Below are 18,588 nucleotides of genomic sequence, written 5' to 3' on the forward strand. Positions count from 1 at the left end.
TCCATTTACGTACTGCTTCGATGATAGCCGTAGCCTCCTTCTCGACAGGAGGATAATGGAGCTCTCTACCCTGCAAAGTTCTGGACAGAAATGCAATGGGTCGACCACCTTGATTCAAGGTAGCCGAGATCACCACCTCCGATGCATTGCACTCGACCACGAAAGGAAGATTTTCATCGATGGAACGAAGCGTGGCTTTTTCCAGTTGTCGCTTGAGGAGGTTGAAAGCTGAAATAGCCGTTGCCTCCAACGGAAATGACTTCGCATGAAGCAGGGGCTGGATCTTGTCAGAGAAGTGGGGTATCCACTTTGCATAATAGGTGAACATGCCGAGTGCCCAAGGAAGAGAGCTGAGATTCGTAGGGGGAGGGAGCTCCTGAAGCGGACGAAGTCGCTCTGGATCCGGTTTGATGACACCATTGCCCACCCAGTAGCCAAGGATGTTGACTGATGGTACTGATTTCACAGATTTGGACTCATTTAAGGTTAAGTTGCGATGACGGAGAACGTCAAAAAAATTTCTGGAGGTTGGCATCATGCTCTTTCTGGTCATGATCAGCAATGGTGATATTGTCCAGATATGGAAAAGTGTCCGTTAAGTTCTCCTGTTTGATTAGGCTATCCATTGCCCGTTGAAAGACGGCCACCCCATTGGTGATCCCAAATGGAAGGCGACAAAACTGATAAAGCTGACCATTGGCCTCAAAGGCCGTATACTTTTTGTCAGAGTCCTTTAACGGTACTTGATGGTATGCACTCTTTAAATCAAAAGTTGAAAATACCTTTTAGTTGGCAAGGTTATTGACCATGTCATCGATGCGTGGTAGTGGGTAGGCATCCAGGTCAGTATACTGATTAATAGTTTGTGAGTAATCGAAGCAAAGACGTTTCTTGTGTTGCTTCAGAGGATTTTTAACAATGACGACTTGAGCCCGCCAGGAAGATGAACATGGCTCAATGATACTGTCAGCTAGAAGGCGAGAGATTTCTGTCTCGATAAAGGATCGATCAGCTTGGCTGAAATGTCGTGATTTAGTGACTATGGGCTTACATCGAGGGGGAAAGATTGGAAAACAAGGAGGGCTCATCGAGCGAAGCCGCTGAAAGCGCATAAAACGGTACTTTGGAAATAGTAAGCTCCTGCTTTGACCCTCCAAACTCAAAAGTGAGTCTTTTGTGTTGTTTCTGGAAATCCTGTCCCAGGAGCACATCACTGCATAGGTTTTTGAGCACCCCGAGCCGGGTGGAGAAATAAGTGCGGCCATTGAGAAGAAGTTCAACAAGACAAAAGCCGGAAGAATTGGTGGTCAGTGTCGTCAGAGCCATTGCAATTTCCCTGTCCGAGGGGAAAACACGCAGTTTTAACTTACTGACAGCCCGCTCACTAATGAAGCTGTCAGAGCTGCATGAATCGATTAGTGCAATCAAAATGTGTCCATTTACCGAAACCTTCGTGGCTGCATGGGACAGACTTTGGGGAAAAACAGTTGTGATAGGAGGCGGGGCAGTTTTACCCTTGACAGCTGTAACCTTAGTAGTGGTTCTTGGGGTTGGAGCAGTTTTATAGATTGCAGCTGTAACCTTAGTAGTGGCTCTTGGGGGAGGAGCAGTTTTATAGATAGTAGCTGCAAAACTAACAGGGGCTCTCGACCGGTATACCTTAGAAAAGTGGCCTTTCTTACTGCAATGATTGCAGACTGCGTTACGAGCAGGACAAAATTTCGTATAGTGGAATGCACCTCCACAAAAGAAACACTTCCTTCCAGATTGCCAAGATGCCGCTAGGGCAGGGTCGTCATCAGTGAAGGCTTCTAGGGCAGGGTTGTCATCAGCTAGGTTAGAGTCATCATCAGTGAAGGCTTCCGCCCGAGACCTATCGAAGGAGTCATTAAAAGTGATAGCAGCAGCCCGTGCACGTGGTAAAAGATAGGTATCTGCATTCCTCTTCGCTAAGTCCAGGGAACATGCCTGGTCGTAGGCAGCCTGTAACTCAAGGGTTTTATTCTGGCGTATGAAGGGAGACGCAATCCCATTAATAAAGGAATCACAAATTAACTCCTCCTGGTACTACTCAGCTGTGACAGCTTTAAGATTGCAATCCTTGCTGAGCCTGCAAAGCTTTTGAAGGAATTTGTCAAGTGATTCCCTGGGTTGTTGTCAAGTTGTGGTCAGTAGATGCCGAGCAAAAATTTCGTTTGGGGCCTTAACATATAGTTGCTGTAATATTAGGATAGCGGAGTCATAGTCTACACAGCCTTTGATATAGTCAAACACACGAGGAGATACATAATTAGCAAGTATCTCTAATTTATCAGGAACATTTTCACCATACACCCTGAGGAAGTTGCTGAAGGTACGATACCAGTGTTTCCATACCTTAGCAGTTGTAGGTGAATTCGGGTCCAGGTCAAGATGGGCGGGTCTGAGTAGTTTGTCCATGATGGATTGATTACTACGTCGGAGTTGCTTCTACAGTTGAAGTCGTAGCTGGCTGTTCCCGAAATCACTCAGAGCGTGGAGCCGATATTCAGTTGATTAAATTGATGTAAAAAGACTACTGAGTACTTGGTTTGAGTATAAAACAAGGCTTTAATCAACTGTTTCAAAACCATGAGATTTCTAGTTACAATCACTTGTTCCTAGTTACAGAAACATCCTGAGCAAGTTGGGCCCACGCCCGAGTATTTATACTCCTTGGACGGCGCCACCAGCTGGCCGCCCAGTGTTACTTCATGAGTCATGATAAGATTCATGACAGTCTGGTTTGATTGTTCAAGAAACCACCCATATCTAATTGGAATGTTGCATGGTAAATAAGGGTTGATTCTTGCTCGTAGCACTCCCGCACTGGTGGTGTGGCCTGGTCACCTTCCTGGATTTGATAGAATTAGTTGATTTAATCTCAGTGGGCTAGAAATTTGGCTCCTTTGCGTCTGCTGTTAGCACCTCTGGGGCACAAGGGGCTTATTGCCAGGGGGAGGGGAAAAAAAAACACCTCAAAGAAATTCGGCAGGGCGTTACTGAGGCGCTACCCAATAGCGCCGTGCCCCCGCAGGTAGCGCCCCGGGCCACTGTGCTGCCAACGATGACATCATCGCCATGCGCCATGACCCCTTAGCGCCCCGCCGTGACCTCTTAGCACCCCGCGGCAGAAATTCAGCTGTGCCCCGCGAGGCTGCCGCCGGCGGTGTCAGTGCCAGCCTCGTGGGTTGTGAACTGGGCTGGTCTCTGCTCATGGGGCGGTATTTAAAGGGGAGGTGCGGCCGCAACCCCATTTTCTTTTTTGGCCGATCTCCAGGTCGGCCCTCCGTGGTGGGCCGTGGCATGGTCCTGGCCGCTATCGTGCAGCCCAGCACTGCGTCTCAGTGCTGGGTTGCGGCCACGGCACCACGCCACCCTGGTGGCCTAGTGTGGGCCATTGGAGGCCCTGCAGAGTGTGCAGTGGCCCTTCCCTTTAACTGAAGGGGAGGGGCGTTGACCCGGAGTGCTGCCGATCGCGTCCCAACGTCGCCTCGGTTACCGCCCACCAGGAAGTGGAGCGTCCAAGATTGCGCTCCACTTCCTGTGCGGGGCGGTAAGCCGAATTTAGCGGCCAGGGCGGTACTTCCTCGCCAGGCGCTAAATGTCCAGCCTTAACTCGGTTACCGCCCCCAAACAGGGCGTAACCGAATTTCGTGCCCAAGATGTTTCCTGCGTGGCTTGAGCCTTCCGGGGGGAGCAGATTGGCTTGCAGAATCAGGAGCATGCAGCCCTCAAAAAGTTGCTGCTCAGAATTAATGTGATGTGGCTACTGGCTGGATTGTGGAGGGGGTGCGGGGAAGAGGGGAATTCCTCCAGCCCCTATAAAGGCTGAGATTGTTTTTTAAATATTTGTTAGCCTTTCTAAAGGCTGTATGGGGGTGGGAGGTGCGGCAGGCAAAAAGGAAGTAACATCCAATGTTGAGCTAAAAAAGAGTCCATGGGCAAATGGTGTAGTCCCCAATCCTATCTGATGGCAGGTGAAGTAAATATTGTTGTGCATGATGTGGATATGAGGAGGTTTGCTCTGATTAGCACTCCAGGGCAACCTCCCCGGTAGACAGCAGTGCATCATGTTTGGTCATCGGTGTCATGGGGCCCGATTTTGTGGATTGTGTGGGAGATGGTTGGATTCCCCGAATGTGGGGTTCTGACCCAAAAAAAATGTCAGCCAGCTGCATGCAATTTTCCCTCAAGTGGCCAATTAATTTCCAGCGTGTGGACAGCCTTGCTAATTGTCCATTTCTAGTCAGAAAGCCCCACAGTATGTTGTCATCATTCGTGGTGCTTTCAAGGTCCACAGCAAGCATTGCTTCCTCTGTTGGCTTCCAAACGAACCATACAGGATGGCAGAGGAGCCTGCAGCAGCTGTGGCCAGTGCCAGACTCCGAGCTGCCTCCAAATTCGATGAAGCTTCACTGCAGGCATTATTGGATGGGGTTAGGGCCCACAGGGAGGTCCTCTTCCCTAGGTCAGGCAGGAAGAGGCCTCCCACTGAGACCAAGGCTGCATGGATGCAGGTGTCAGCAGATGTCAACTCAAATGTGCATGTAACCTTGGCATCACATCTCTAACTCCTTCCTCTACTCCCCCACAGGACCATCCAGAGCCCCCGTCCCCACTGTGGAGGGGGAAGAGGCTGCGCAGCCAGACTCCTCAAAGGAAGCTTCAACCTCTGAGGGCGCAGCGTCAGCAGAAGTAAGCGCACCCAGCACCAGCGCAGACACTCACACCTCGGGGGGACCTTCGGGACATAGAGTAGTGTTGTCACCTGGTGTTTCACAGCTCACAGGTGAGCCTCAGCAGATTCTGGAGACAGGGACAGCAGTGGAGAGTCCTCATCGGAGGGCGCAGGGCTCTGCCAGCTCAGCTCAGCTGCGCTGCATGTCGACCCTCTGCCTCTGGGTCCATCCGCAAGAGAAGAGGTGATGGATCTCCATGCACAGGTGCAGGAGTCTCTGGCAGGTTTTGTCTCCAGGGTCGCTGTGAGTGTGGAGCGAATGGAGGACTCCTTTATGGAGTCATTGGCGCATGAACGCATCACCATGGAAAGGTTGGCAACCTCCATGGAGGAGATAACTCGCCAGGGTACGGAAAACATGGTGAGTGCTCATAAGAGAATGACATCTCTTGAGGAGCGTTGGCCATCTATTGAACAGAGAAACCAGACCTTCATGGAAGTCCTTCTGAGTAGGACTGCCAGTGCAGATACAGGTCCCCATGGCCCCCTAAAGCGCAGCAAGGTGCTCTCAAGCCACTTCCAAGCGCTGGCCCCTTCTGGCCTGTGCAGCTTCAGGTGAGTGAGCAGCAGCCTGGTGCTCCTGGTGCTCATCCTGCTGTTCCTGGTTCTGTTGCTGCCGCCTCTTCTGCTGGAGATCCTCTAATGGCAAGAAGGGAAGGAAAAAAAGGCGTCCCATGCTTCTGGTAGATGCCTCCGCTGAGGAAGCGCTGAGTGAGGGTGGCGAGAGGGGCTTCCCAGGAGATCACATTGGAGAAGTGTGTGAGGCTCCAACCTTCCACAGCTGTGCCTAAGCCTTAAAGAAGTAGCCTCAAGCCTGCAACAACAAGGTCCTTCAACATACAAATGCTCTCCGATTAAATCGCAGCTTTCCCGAATGACCTGCAGCTGAGAGCAAGCAAGCCGGCAAGCTTCACGCCAGCTTTCATCAGTGGGATTCCCCGCAGGTGTGTTTAGCGTGGGGAACCCTTGAAAATAGCAAGGGCCCCTTAAAATGGCATTAAACATGCCAATAATTGGTGATTAGGGTCCCGACGGCCAGTCCCGCCAGCGGCGGGCGGGACTGATTCGGGTCGCAGAGAAACGGCGGTCCGAAAGTCGGACGGGGCGGGGAATCAGGCGGGGGGAGGGGGGGTCGTGACCCCCTATTTCTGCGATTTTCGGCCCCCACCCGCCTGAAAACCCACCCGACGGCTGGCAGAAAATCGGGGCCATAGTGTTGAGTGGAAAAGGAGATAAAAATGCTGGGCATGCTGACCAATACAGCAGTCACTTTCTTGATGCATATGTGGGCAGCACAGTCCCTCATATTGCAGTGTTAACCAGGAATGAGCCAAAGGCACAACAACTGAAGGCAGTGTTCATCTTACTAACCACTGGTAGTATTGGGCCTATTTTGCAAAGCTGCTGCAGGTGTTTTTGCTGCAGATGGCAAGGGTCAGTCTGGTTGACCTATAGCAAGTTGAGGCAATTGTTTGCATCATTGGTATGTATCAAAGTCTACAGAATGGTTTGGGGCCTGCTGAGCTTCCTGGTATACATCTTCTACCACCTCCACTATTAAATTGAGATGCTTTACAAACAAATGTACATTTAGGAGTGAAAAGAATGGCCACCAATACCCACCCAACTCCCCACACACACACACAAAAAAATATTGTAATGCAAATTTCAGGAAAATGGACAATGTGCCTAACAAAAAAACTCTACACTATATAGACACTGTAAATAAAGAAAAAAAACATCTAAAGAGTGTTTAGGAGCTCCTGCACTCATTGAGCTTCTCTTTTCCCATTCCAAAAGGGCTTACAATGAAAATAGTAAACAAATACAAATACCAGGCTTTTGGGTTTGTTGTTCATTTAAACATTTTTGGATTAAATTTGGAACCTTAATGAGACACACGAGGGATAAAGGTGCAAGTACTTTAGCTCGTAAATAATAGAAGAAATTGCAGCCCAGAAAGATGTTGGTGCAGGGACCTCTCTCCCATTTGCCACTGTCCTGGCACATATGATTGGAGAATCACCATATAGTGAAATAACTTTAATAAAAACTGTGCTTCAAAGCAAAAATCAGTTTAAATTGAGGTTTGTGGTTTATATATTCAAATTTATTTTTTGTTCAGTGGGGAAGGGGGGAGTTCAGGCTAAGAGTGCAGCTGATATGCAGGAGCAATGTATCTGCACCTCCAAATTATATTTGCTTTTGATCTAGGTAAGTTAACTATTGAGATTTTCCAGAATTGAAGGATTTGACATCTGCTAGGCTAAGATTTGGATCTGCAACAGTTCAAGTGCCCTTCCAATTTCAGAATCAAAATTCTGTTTCATGTTGCTTGAGCTTTATGAGATGATAAAATCTGATGAATTCACCATGTCAGAAACAAAGGGGGAGAAATTCAGTTGGTTATTGCCTCCCGCCTGGGGGGAGGGGTGCTAACGGGGCACTAAGGGGTTAATTACTGGGCGCGGCAAATACAGCGACGCCCGCGAACTTCAGTGCTGGTTTACCGCCTGGGCCTCTACCGCCACACAGATCGTGACATCATAAAGTGCGCAGCGCCCTGTTATCGCCCCAGATGTGAAATTACCTCCCACCCCCCTGCTGTATTGCCGGGCGTGAACAACAGCAGGAAGAGGAGGCGTTGTCAACTCAACTGGTGCCTGTTCAAAGTTTTTGATATTTCATTGCTGCAAGATGTCCAAGCCCTCCACTTTGTGAGTGTGTTTGGGGCTGTAATGGCAGTCACGCAGGTTGCCTTGCAACACAGAACTGCCAACAAATAGATTGTGCACCATCAGTGGCCCTTCCCTTTAAGTGAGGGAAGCAGCCTCTGATGCCATTAGCAATGCGCTCCAAATTGTTCAGCGCTCTGCCGCTCCCGCCCCGCTCTCAGACTTTAGCGTCCTAAGAGAAGTGATTAGCACTTGGTTTAGCGTTCCACTTTCCTCCTGGAGCACTAAAGCTGAATTTCCTGGCAGGAGAGTATCATTAGTGCCTGGCACTACTTTTTCTACTTTTCAAAAGTTAGCGCCCCAGTTGGAATTTCTAGCCCATTGAATTTGTTTCATGAATCGACAGAAATTTTAATATTCTGTCTGAATATTAACCCTATTTTTTCTCTTTCACATCCTGTGTATTTCCACTATTTTATATTTATATTCAGATTTACAGTTTGTCTTTTATATGGCTTGGAGGCATCATCAAATTATGTAGGACTAGAATTACCTTCCTTAATTTTATTTATGATTCCTTTATGCAGCAGGGGACTGAGAACTAGCCTCTGAGATCAAAACTAGTTACTGCCCCACAGAATGAATTTTTGCTTTATCAATTTCTGCTTTTTATTGTCAATCCAGTTAGAATCAAGTTAGCTAATCTGCCATTAATTTCAAGAGTCTTCATCTTCTTCAAAAGCATCACATGCTGATCTTTACTGAATAGCTTAATATTCAAATAAATGATATCTACTGTGTCACTCTTATGACAATTTAATTACTCCTGCAAAGAATTCGAATAAACTTTTCAGGAATGACCTATTGCTTTTGAAACTATACTATCAGTATTCATCAAAATGCTGTAGTGGCCACATTGAATCATGTCCCATAAAATGAAGTTGAGCATTTTCCCGACCAATGAAGTTTTACCGGATTTGTCTCCATTTGACAAGTGTCCCCTGAGAAACAGACTTTAAGTTCTTTGTCTGGTATTTCCAATATTCCTACTAGCCATTTACACCACATTACAACGTCTTGGTCATCTCCTGAAAAGGCCAACTGCATTTCAGAGGCCTCAGAATTATGTTCTAGAGTGAGCCATTGAAAATACTTATTTTAAAACAAGTGGAGAAGTGGACTACCTAGTGGAAACTTGAAATTCCGAACAAAAGCTTGGGGCTCATGTTCAAGTAATCTTAGCTGATGTTTTGCCCACTCTCAATCAGGCTGTTGGATATGGTTCTTCATAACAGTGGGATATTCTATCTTGGCTGAGGGGGTAGTTTGGTTGGTCTACAGAAAAAGCAGCTAAGCTGTCTCATCCTACAGAAATACCGTTTCTGGCTATCACATTAACTGCAGCTGTGGAGAAGTCTGTAGTAAAGATTCCCAGTCCCATAAACAACATTTGAAAACAATGATCAACGTAAGTGTATGTTCACACTGAAAATTAATCAATAGGACGAAAATCATTCATATATTGTTTAGTGCTGTTCAAATTTATTACATAAAACAATTGACTAAAAAAAGATATGTTTTACTTACTCAATGAAGTGTTAACAAGATTACAAACTTAAGTATAAAGGGCTGCAGTGTGATTTACAGATAAATATTTTTTTCATTTCTACATAATTAAATGCAACAAACATTTCTACCGAAAATGTTTATTTACAGTAACAGTTGTTGCACTGATTAGAATTTTTCCAACAGAAAAAAAATCTAAGACATAAAATAGAAACATTCTCCATTTAACAATGAAGTAATGCTCTTACTTTAAAATTCAAAAAGTATAGTTTCCACATATTTAAATAATGGGTTCTGTACTCTCATGGTTCACATTGAAACTTGTCACATATTCAATGGTAAACATTTACATGGTAGTTTTTTTTTAATATATAGAAGTTAATGCAATGAGTTATGTAAAAGTTTAAAAATAATTAGTGTATTAAGCTTTAAATGTACATCCTGCCAAGGAAAATCAATCAGAGCTGACAGCTTCTTATAAAAAATGTGCACCTCTAATAGTTGTTACTGGTTACTGTTGTGGTTGCATCTCCTGAAATGCCTTTTTGTTGTAGATTCTGCTCTACCTTAGCTGAAGATATGGATAGTATATCCCATGTAGAACACCTTCAATAACTACATTTGGGAAGTCATCTAAGAGATCACAAGAGAAAGAAAGGTCAGGTCTATAGTTAACACCATTATCATCAAAATCAAAGTTATGCTTGAGTTTTGTTTTCTTCAATGTATTGGTGAGGTTGTGAGACGATTGCTCAAGGCGATAACTTGAGTAATCAACAAAGCAGAGTGTTGAGCTACATTGCCAAATCAGCAGAGTACAAGTTTGAGGCCGTCATGCTGAAGCTGTACGGTACTCTGGTCTGGTTGCATCTTGAGTTCTAAATTTAGTCATGGTCACAGGCACAAAGGAAATAATCCTTCACTTCTAAATAAAACACACGGTTTGACTTTTAAGACCGATTCAGGTTTATTAGCAGGCTTGCAGGCCCATTCTTCAGATATTCATTTGAGTGCTTGAAATTTTTTTTTAAATGTCCCTTTTAGCTCCAATTCCTTATCTGCAAATTAGTCATTTGGGATTTGTATATTATTGCTGCTGTAACAATTCCTTCAACCAATAAGAATATTGTAGCAGAAGTGAAACATCAAAAGTTTCTTTGAAATTCTGCAACTGACCCAATTTATTAAATAGATAAGAAAAGTTTGGGATGAGAAAAGGTCACTCAGGATATCCCTCTAGATTGAGAACTTTCCATCATTGTATCTACAGTAATTGTATTTTAAATAATCCATTATTTTGCCTTGTTTTTTTCTATAGTGAGGATACACAGTGGACAGAGAAAAAATCTAAAAAGAAACCAATTACCCAGCTCTGCTCCTCCTTCACCCTGCGTGGATCGGTAGCACAGTTTGGAACCAGGAAGATCTCAGGTTCAATACCTGGCCTGACCTGCGTTAGCTAATCTCAGCTAGGGTGGTTCCTGGAAGACCCAACTTGCCTCATCCCTGAGCAATGTCTGCTGCAGCTCCAGGATGTGGATAGTGAGTGAAGGCGCTCCACTATGATTCCCCTCCCCCTTTTCAGGAGAGGAGGAAAAAAGGAGCAAATTAAAGGGAAAAAAATGGTATCCAGGATGACATTTTTTTTAAATTACCCGATTCACTGGTATATGTTCAAGCACTGCTACTCCTCAAACCACTGCCTTTACACACTCAGTAAACGGCATCACTCCTCCCTCATCTTTCCTTCCAGCTTGCCTGTTATATCTTCTTCCGTCTGTAATCCTCTAAAAATTAACCTGATTTACCAGAAGAAAGAATCCAGATTGTATTTTAAACATTAGAAAAATTTTGTTTTTGTAACAACTTTTGAATCATTTATCGATTTTGAACACTATCTGAAGCCCTCTTCTAAGAGATTTGTACTGCAAAATTAGCAACGTTATGAAGTGGTTTCCACTTTAAAGCGATTTTAACATAAGTCTTTCTCTGGAGTGTCATTTTAGCTTTACAGCAAAATGGAAATGACTTTGCATTAAAGTTGCAAAAGAAATGCACCTTACATTATGTTGAGAACAGAAAATTAAGTGAGTCTCATTTGTTTGTTTGAATTCCTGAATTATCAGCTGATGTAATTCTTGTATTTGTACTCTTGGTTATATAAACACAATATTTTCATAATAGGCAATATGAAAAAGGAGGAGATATAACAAATCTGCAATTTGAGAATTCCTAATTTTAAAGGATTGAATGGGAGGGAGGAATACTTTCCATTTAGGATCCATTCTTTCACGCAAGATGGAGCTTCATTGGTTTCAAGTGCTGTAGGTTCCATGTACTGCAGTAGTTTTTTATTCTTATTCATGTTAAGTTTAAACAATATATAAAGTTTGAAGTTCCTGCCAAGCTGCTCCCAGGTACTGTTATTTGCGCATTGATTACATTAAATGTTACTGGTTACACAATTAAAATGTTGACACAAAGCTCCTACTCAGGTTGACCACCAATCAATGTTATCAATTATGTTACAATTAGAAGCTTTTCTAATTAGCAGTGTAGTTGTGCCAAAAAGAAAACAAATGGTTGGAAAAATAATAAAACAAAAAATAGAACTTTTCATTAATTTACTTGCATCAGACTAAAAGGATAATCTGTACAATAAGTAACTGGCATGCATATAGCCAGATGGGGAGTCATTTAAACTAGATGGGAGAGAGATGGGGACTAATACTTCAGTAAACAGATGAAGCAAATCATTATTCCCAATCAAAAGATAAAAGAGAATAATATTTAGGGTAAAAGAGAGAAATTCAAATACTTAGGAATAAAAAGATGTTGAAACAAACAAAGCTCATTAGGAATAAACTGCTGGAATTAGATAGGTCGCACTTATTTCCAACACCAGATTACTGATTGGTCCCCTTGGAGGACAAGACACACCCAGCAGTTTATCTGGAATGTGTAATTAGATCCTGCCTGCCTAAGTAATCAAGTACTTTGCAAAGTGTAATTTGAGCCATTCTGACTGCCAGGCTCCAAACAGAACAGAGCTCACATAGAGCAGACAGAGCTCACCCTCGCGGGTTATGACCTTCTCTCACCCCGCAAACAAGTTCCAGCCTCCCCCCGCACCAACAAGTTCCTAACCTCCCCCCCCACCCCCACCAACAAGTTCCTAACCTTCCTCCCCCCACCAACAAGTTCCTAACCTTCATCCCACCCCCCAAGTTTCTGACCTTCTTCCCCCCGGGTTCCTGACGTCCTCCCCCTTCCCAAGTTCCCCCCCGCATCGGGTTCCTGACCTACACCCCTGCCCATAGATGGGGCATAGATGCGGGTCACGGACTGTTAACAGGTTTATTGGATAGGAAATGAATAGTGACAGTGTTATGACTTCCAGATTTTGTCCAGTCCAACGCAATGAGCTTTCCAAGAAATCAACCAAGTCTAGGGGGAGGAGAGGGAGAACAGGTGTAAAGGGGGTGGGGTTGGAAGAACGTGATCCGTCTTACCATCTGGATCATGTTCTCGCTCTCATCCCCAACCCCTCTTTAGACCTGGATCACATTCTTCCCCCATCCACACTGTGATCGTGCTCTTTACCACCCCCCCGCGTTCCTGTCTTCCTCTCCCCTCCCCTCCGATCTTCTCTCTTCCCCATTCGACCCTCTCTCTCCCTTCGATCCTCTCCTCCCCGTCCCCTCCGATCCCCTCCTCTCTCTCCCCTTCCCCCTCCGATCCCCTCTTCTCTCTCCCCGTCCGATCTCCATTTCTCTCTCCCCACTCCGATCCCCAATTCTCTCTCCCCCTCCGATCTCCTTTCCTCCCTCCGAGCTCCTCTCACCCCCTCTCTCTCCCCCTCCAGTCTCTACCCCTCCTCTTTCTCTCACCCTGTCTCTCTCTGCCTCTCTCCTCTTCTCTCCCCCTCTCTCTCCGATCCTCTCCTCTCTTGCCCCCCTTCGATCCCCTCTCCCTCCTCTCTCTCCCTTCACTCTCTCCCCTCCAATCCACTCCTCTCTCCCCCACCGATCCCCTCTCTCTCCCCACCAATCCCCTCTCTCCCTCATCCGATCCTCCCTCTCTCTCCCCCCTCCGATCCCCCCTCTATCTCCCTCTCTGATCCCTTCTCTCTCCCCCTTCGATCCCCACTCTCTCCCCCTCCAATCACCTCTCTCCCACCTCCAACCACCTCTCTCCCGCCTCCCGTCTCTCCCTCTCTCTCCCTTTCCCCTGCGATCCCCACTCTCCCTCCATCCTCCAATTCCCTCCCTCTCTCCCGCCTCCCCTCTCCCTCTCTTCCCCCTCCGATCCTCCCACTCTTGCCCCTCTGATCCACTCTCTCCCCCTCCGATTCCTTCTCTCTCTCCCCCTCCGATTCCCCCTCTCTCCCCCCTCCGATTCCCTCTCTCTCTCACCCCTCCGATTCCCTTTCTCTCTCCCCCCTCTGATTCCCTTTCTCTCTCCCCCCTCCGATTCCCTTTCTCTCTCCCCCTTCCGATTCCCTTTCTCTCTCCCCCCCTCCGATTCCCTCTCTCTCACCCCTCCGATTCCCTTTCTCTCTCCCCCCTCTGATTCCCTTTCTCTCTCCCCCCTCCGATTCCCTTTCTCTCTCCCCCTTCCGATTCCCTTTCTCTCTCCCCCCCTCCGATTCCCTTTCTCTCTCCCCCCCTCCGATTCCATCTCTCTTCATCCGCTCCGGCCACCAACGGATCTAGTGACCTTCTCTGCACAGAGCCGAGGAAAGCGGGACCCACGGCACAGGCCGCAACTGTTGGGTACTGCACATGTGCGGCTTCAGTAAACAGCACGCATGCACAGAAGGGGACCGGGTGCGCATGCGCGGCTCCGGGATACCGCGTGCATGCGCAGAAGGCCGCAAAGATGTTCATGCAGATAATCACAGCAAATTAGATATTGGCTAAATTGCACTTTACAGCCTTCTGGACGCAACACGGAGTTTAACAATTTCAGATCATAACCTCTGCCCCCAATCTTTTTGGGCAGCAGCTGTTGCTGATGATTCTGATATTCCCATTTACACCTCCTCTAGAACCATCTTTTGTTTCTTTTACTTGTCCCATTACCATAGTTTTTCGCCTTGCACCAGCATCCCTTTTGTCATTTAATCTCTCCTGCCTTCCACCCTATCACAGACCTCCCCTTATGATGTTTTTCCTCTCCTTCCTTCTGTACTTGTTTAAAACCTGTTATATCTCTAACTTTTTCCAGTTCTGATGAAAGGTCATCGACCTGAAACGTTAACTCTGTTTATCTCTCCACAGATGCTGCCTGATTGGCTGAGTATTTCCAGCATTTTCTGTTTTTATTTCAGATTTCCAGCATCCGCAGTATTTTGGTTTTGCATTGGCTAAATTTACATATCAGTGAAATGAGGCTATAAGCAGGAGATGGACAAGAAATGGAGCTAAGAGGGTGTTGAATAGTTTACAAAGATAGGCCTGTTCAGCTTTGTGGAGAAAAGTCATTATTGGTAACGGCTGATATAATAACTATTGAATGTCCAGATATAACAGGAGTTTATGTAGCAATTAGTAATTAAATGGACAATAAAGTAATAATGGGTCAATAAAATCACGTTAAGGTGAGTAGATAATTAGTGAATAATTGAGGCAAGCAAGAGAAGCCACCCGTGATAATGATCAATTGGATTATTTTAGCAAACAGCCAGCACAGACACGATGGGGGCGAGTGGGGGGATTTTCGACTACTGCAAAAAAAACATGAATCCAGCGATGCGAGGCCCAAACCATTGTTAGGTTCAGCCTACTTTGAATGCAATCGGTGAACTATGGTCACCAAATGGGCGCTCCGTTGCAGGTCACCATTGTGGGAGGGTGGAAAATCAGGCGGTGCCTCCAGGAGTAGGCCAATCCTTGAAGGGGGGGTGGGGAGGAGAGGAGCACTGTCCGGCAACAAGCCGAAGTATTTTTGTGAAATTAGGAGGAGCCTCCTGCTCATCCTGGGACCACAGAAATCAATACAATAAATACAAAGAATGGTTTGGGGATGTTTGCGGAGTGGCCAGCAGTGGTCCCCTTTAAAGACCGCTGATTCGGCTGCTCACTGTCTATTACAAATGGGCGGAGCATGTGCCACGCACGCTCCACTTATGTATATGTCAAAATTTAAACAGCCTTTGGCTCCCAAAAAGCGGGCGCGGTGTTCGCACACTTTCAGGTTTATCTGAAAATTGCATCAGGTGTACCCTGGGCGCCAAGGGGCGGCTGAGGTTCTCCCCACCCCTCGATTTTCCTCTGTTGGCTGGCCCCTGTTTTTTGGAATTAAAAACGGGGTGGGGGGAAGGGGAGTTGTAAATTGGCCCCAATGTGCTGCAAACTTCTACGGTTCTATGATGAAGATTTTAATATCCAAGAGATGCAGTGGACAGATCAGGAACAACCTAAATGGAGGGCTTAAAGTACATAGGCTACAACTTATCTGAGGCAAGATGTGAAGCAAAGTATTAGATAGACATAACACTAACCAGATTTAATATTTGGCAATTTGCAGAAATAATTTTAAAAAGTGGAACTGGGTGAATACTTGGAGGTTCTAATGATTGCTGAAAAATTAATCGTCAAACTGTAATAAAAGGTAAAGACAAAACCAATATAAATTTACAAAACTTCTGGAGGAACAAACAATGAAGCTATGAGAAGTGCTCTAGCAAGGAAACAGAACTGGAGGAAAACTGGAAAATTTTAAGGATGTATAAATGAAGTGCTTGTCTATGAGAAAAATAGTTTATAACTGAATGTGATCAAAACACACATGGTTGATGCTCTGAATCGGGAAAGAGGAAATGATCGTTGATCTTTACTTCTGGACAGAACATACCTGCGACCATGAATGTTCAAAATTATCAGATTAATAGCTGGAAAGGAAGTACCGTCCGTCCACTTGCAGAATTGCCAAGGTTTGGAAATAAAATAGGTAGTGGAGTTGCAGTAATGAGCTTTACTTACTTTAAGAAAATTATAGCAAGGTTCCCATAATTAGAATTTTACTGCAGTGTACAAGTGCCAGTGAGGTATGTGGCCCTATATTCAACAGTGTAAAAGTGTGTTGGTTAAAATGATAACTCTGCAGACTAAACTACAAAAACAAAGTTGCAGATCAAGAACTTCAAAGGTACTTCCTCCTTATAAGTCCAAAGACTGCTGGAGAGAATTTGGACTATTTGATTTGCAACTTTTTTCTGCTATTAAATACTAATCAGCTGCAAAAAAAAGAAAAGAACTGATGTTGCACCCCAGAAAAAGGCCTAATATACAGAGAAATGGGGGAAATCACTTGCATAAATTTGCATAAAATGGAAACCAGTGCATAAATTTCTTAAAGGAAAGCAACTGTGGTGATTTTCCCCACCCCCTGGGGATGACAACAATTTCAATTGATATATAGATGTTAAATTAATGAAGTTTGTTTCTTTGTACTCAGGTGGTGGGAGGGATTTTTTTAGTAACAAGGTGTGTCTGAAGTGCTGAACCAAACTTCCACTCTTCCACCACCGCACTGCTCAGAGGTGTTTAGGGATGGGAATTTCCTCAGAGCTGGCTCTGCTCCGCCACGTGCAGCCCTGAGAATATTCTTGGCCAGGTGGCCTTACTCAATAGTATGGTGGAGAAATAGATGATCAAAATAAAAGAAAACATGTCGAAATGGAGTTCAAATCAAAACGAAGGCCGGAATTTTCTGAGGTAAGAACGGGTGGGTTGGAGGCGTGGGGGGAAGTGCAAGTTGTGCAAATGTGAACCCCAACCCCAACCTACCTCCAATCCGTCCACTTTCACCTTTCGCTCAGGCGGGAAGGTTGGGGGGGGGGGGGGGTGACGGGGTTGCCAACCCGCTGCCAGGAGACGGGTTGACAATTTATATATGATAATGAGTCCTGAAGCCTCTACTTTAACCTGCTTTGTAGGTTTTGCTGCAGGCGGCTGGGGATTCCGGGGCTCGGGATTCCCGGTGGCTGCAACGAGGCTGCCTCAGCCTCAGGGAGCAATACTTGAGAGTTAGAGGAGCAGGAATGCTTCCACCCAGTCTCCCAGGCTCCCCCGCCTTCAGCCTGGCCCTCCTGGGGTCGGGGTTTGGATCCCCCCCTCCCGGAATCAGATCCCCCCAGGGACTGGAACACCACCCACCCGGGGATTGCGACTCGGCCCTGGGGTCAGGGATCAGACCATCTCCGAGTCGGGGATTGGATCCCCCTGGGATCGCGACTCCGATCGGATTCCCGCTCCGCGTAATCGGAACCCCCACACCCCCAACATCCCGGGCCCAGCACTTACCCGTTGCTGCAGCCTCCTTCTCCGAGTTCCCCGCATGAATGAAAGCCAACCTGTCAACTAGGCTGACTTCCGGGCGGGGAACCCGCCCTTCACGTCGCACGCACGCTGTGGAGTTAAAACCTAAAAGTTCAGGTTTCCCGGCTGTGCTGGGAAATCAGAACTTCTGGGTTTCCCGCAGTCTCCCCTGTCCACCTGCACTGTGCGGGTGAGACGCAGCAAAATTTGGCCTGAAGATCTCAATCAGTACTCATCTACATTAGTCTGGAATTGGCATGTCAATAACAATTCAGTATAGAAACTTGGAACAAATTATTCAGGACAGAAGAAAGGGGAGGGGAAGAAAAACACAAATCATCACATCTCCTTTTAGAACACTTCTAACCAAATCTTAGTCTAGTAGGTTGATGTTAGTCTTCAGTTTCATTTTCACATAATGTTACAGGGTTAAGGCTGAAACAGTAAAGAGCTGTTAACAGATGACAGGTTTGATTACCGGTGGCTGTGGGCAAGATGTATGGATCCCTCAGGAAAAGCAGCACTGGCTGGTGGGAAAGTTTGCTGGAAAGGTCAAGGACAAGAATGTCAGTATTCTGGAATTGCAAACACAAAATTGTGTACAACATACACCAAATTGTTTTTAACCACAATATAGTGAACTATATAACAATAAAAAGCAGACTGGAACAGACCATTACATTTCACTACTGGCCCTAAATGGTGCAATTTTGTGAATATGTTCACTGTAGAACGTGATATATAAATAACATAATTTTGCTAGTTCATATTGTAGATAATGCTTATATCGACTATAAACAATAGCAATCTTTGAATCAATCTTTGACTTTTAAAAAATTACTTTAGCAATCAAAGTATTTTTTTAAATAAATAATTTCCACAAAAGTTCTGAAGTTATCCACGAGGATTCAGTTAGACCTCTTGGCCGCGAAATTCGGTGGGTTAGCGCCTCCCGTTAGTACCTGGCGGGGGCACTAGGGGGTTAGTGCCCAGCCGCAGCGAATCCAACGCCACGCGCGACTTAGCGATGGCGCTAACTGTTAGCACCTAGACCTCTAGCGTCTCTCACATGGTAACGTCAATGCGTGTGCAACGCCCCGTTAACGGCCCCGATGCAAAATTGCCTTTCACCCCCTGCTTTAGCACCTACAATGCCAGTAAAAGGAGGCGTTGTGCACTCGGAAGTGCGCTGCAGGAGCGGTAATTAAAGGAAATGCTTCCGTATCGCTTGAACATCGCGAAAAAGGTGCTTTCAGTGATCGCA

General features: G+C 45.9%; 1 protein-coding gene across 2 annotated transcripts in view; it reads right to left on the reverse strand.

Annotated features, from left to right (window-relative positions):
- Nucleotides 1-8,954: 8,954 nt before the first annotated feature.
- The window catches only part of LOC147124410 (sorting nexin-24), a 291,382-nt gene continuing 281,748 nt past the window's right edge, over nt 8,955-18,588 (reverse strand). For both annotated transcript variants that reach the window (XM_085986697.1, XM_085986707.1), the window contains 2 exons: nt 17,803-17,867; nt 8,955-9,633 (listed from right to left, as the gene is read on the reverse strand). In XM_085986697.1, the coding sequence (XP_085842823.1) occupies nt 9,563-9,633; nt 17,803-17,867 (136 nt within the window). In that variant the 3' untranslated portion in view covers nt 8,955-9,562. The remainder of the gene's footprint in view (nt 9,634-17,802; nt 17,868-18,588) is intronic.

The sequence above is a fragment of the Somniosus microcephalus genome, chromosome 1 (genome assembly GCF_052327205.1).
Source record: "Somniosus microcephalus isolate GS21.2 chromosome 1, FLI_Smic_1.0, whole genome shotgun sequence".
Classification (NCBI taxonomy): domain Eukaryota; kingdom Metazoa; phylum Chordata; class Chondrichthyes; order Squaliformes; family Somniosidae; genus Somniosus; species Somniosus microcephalus.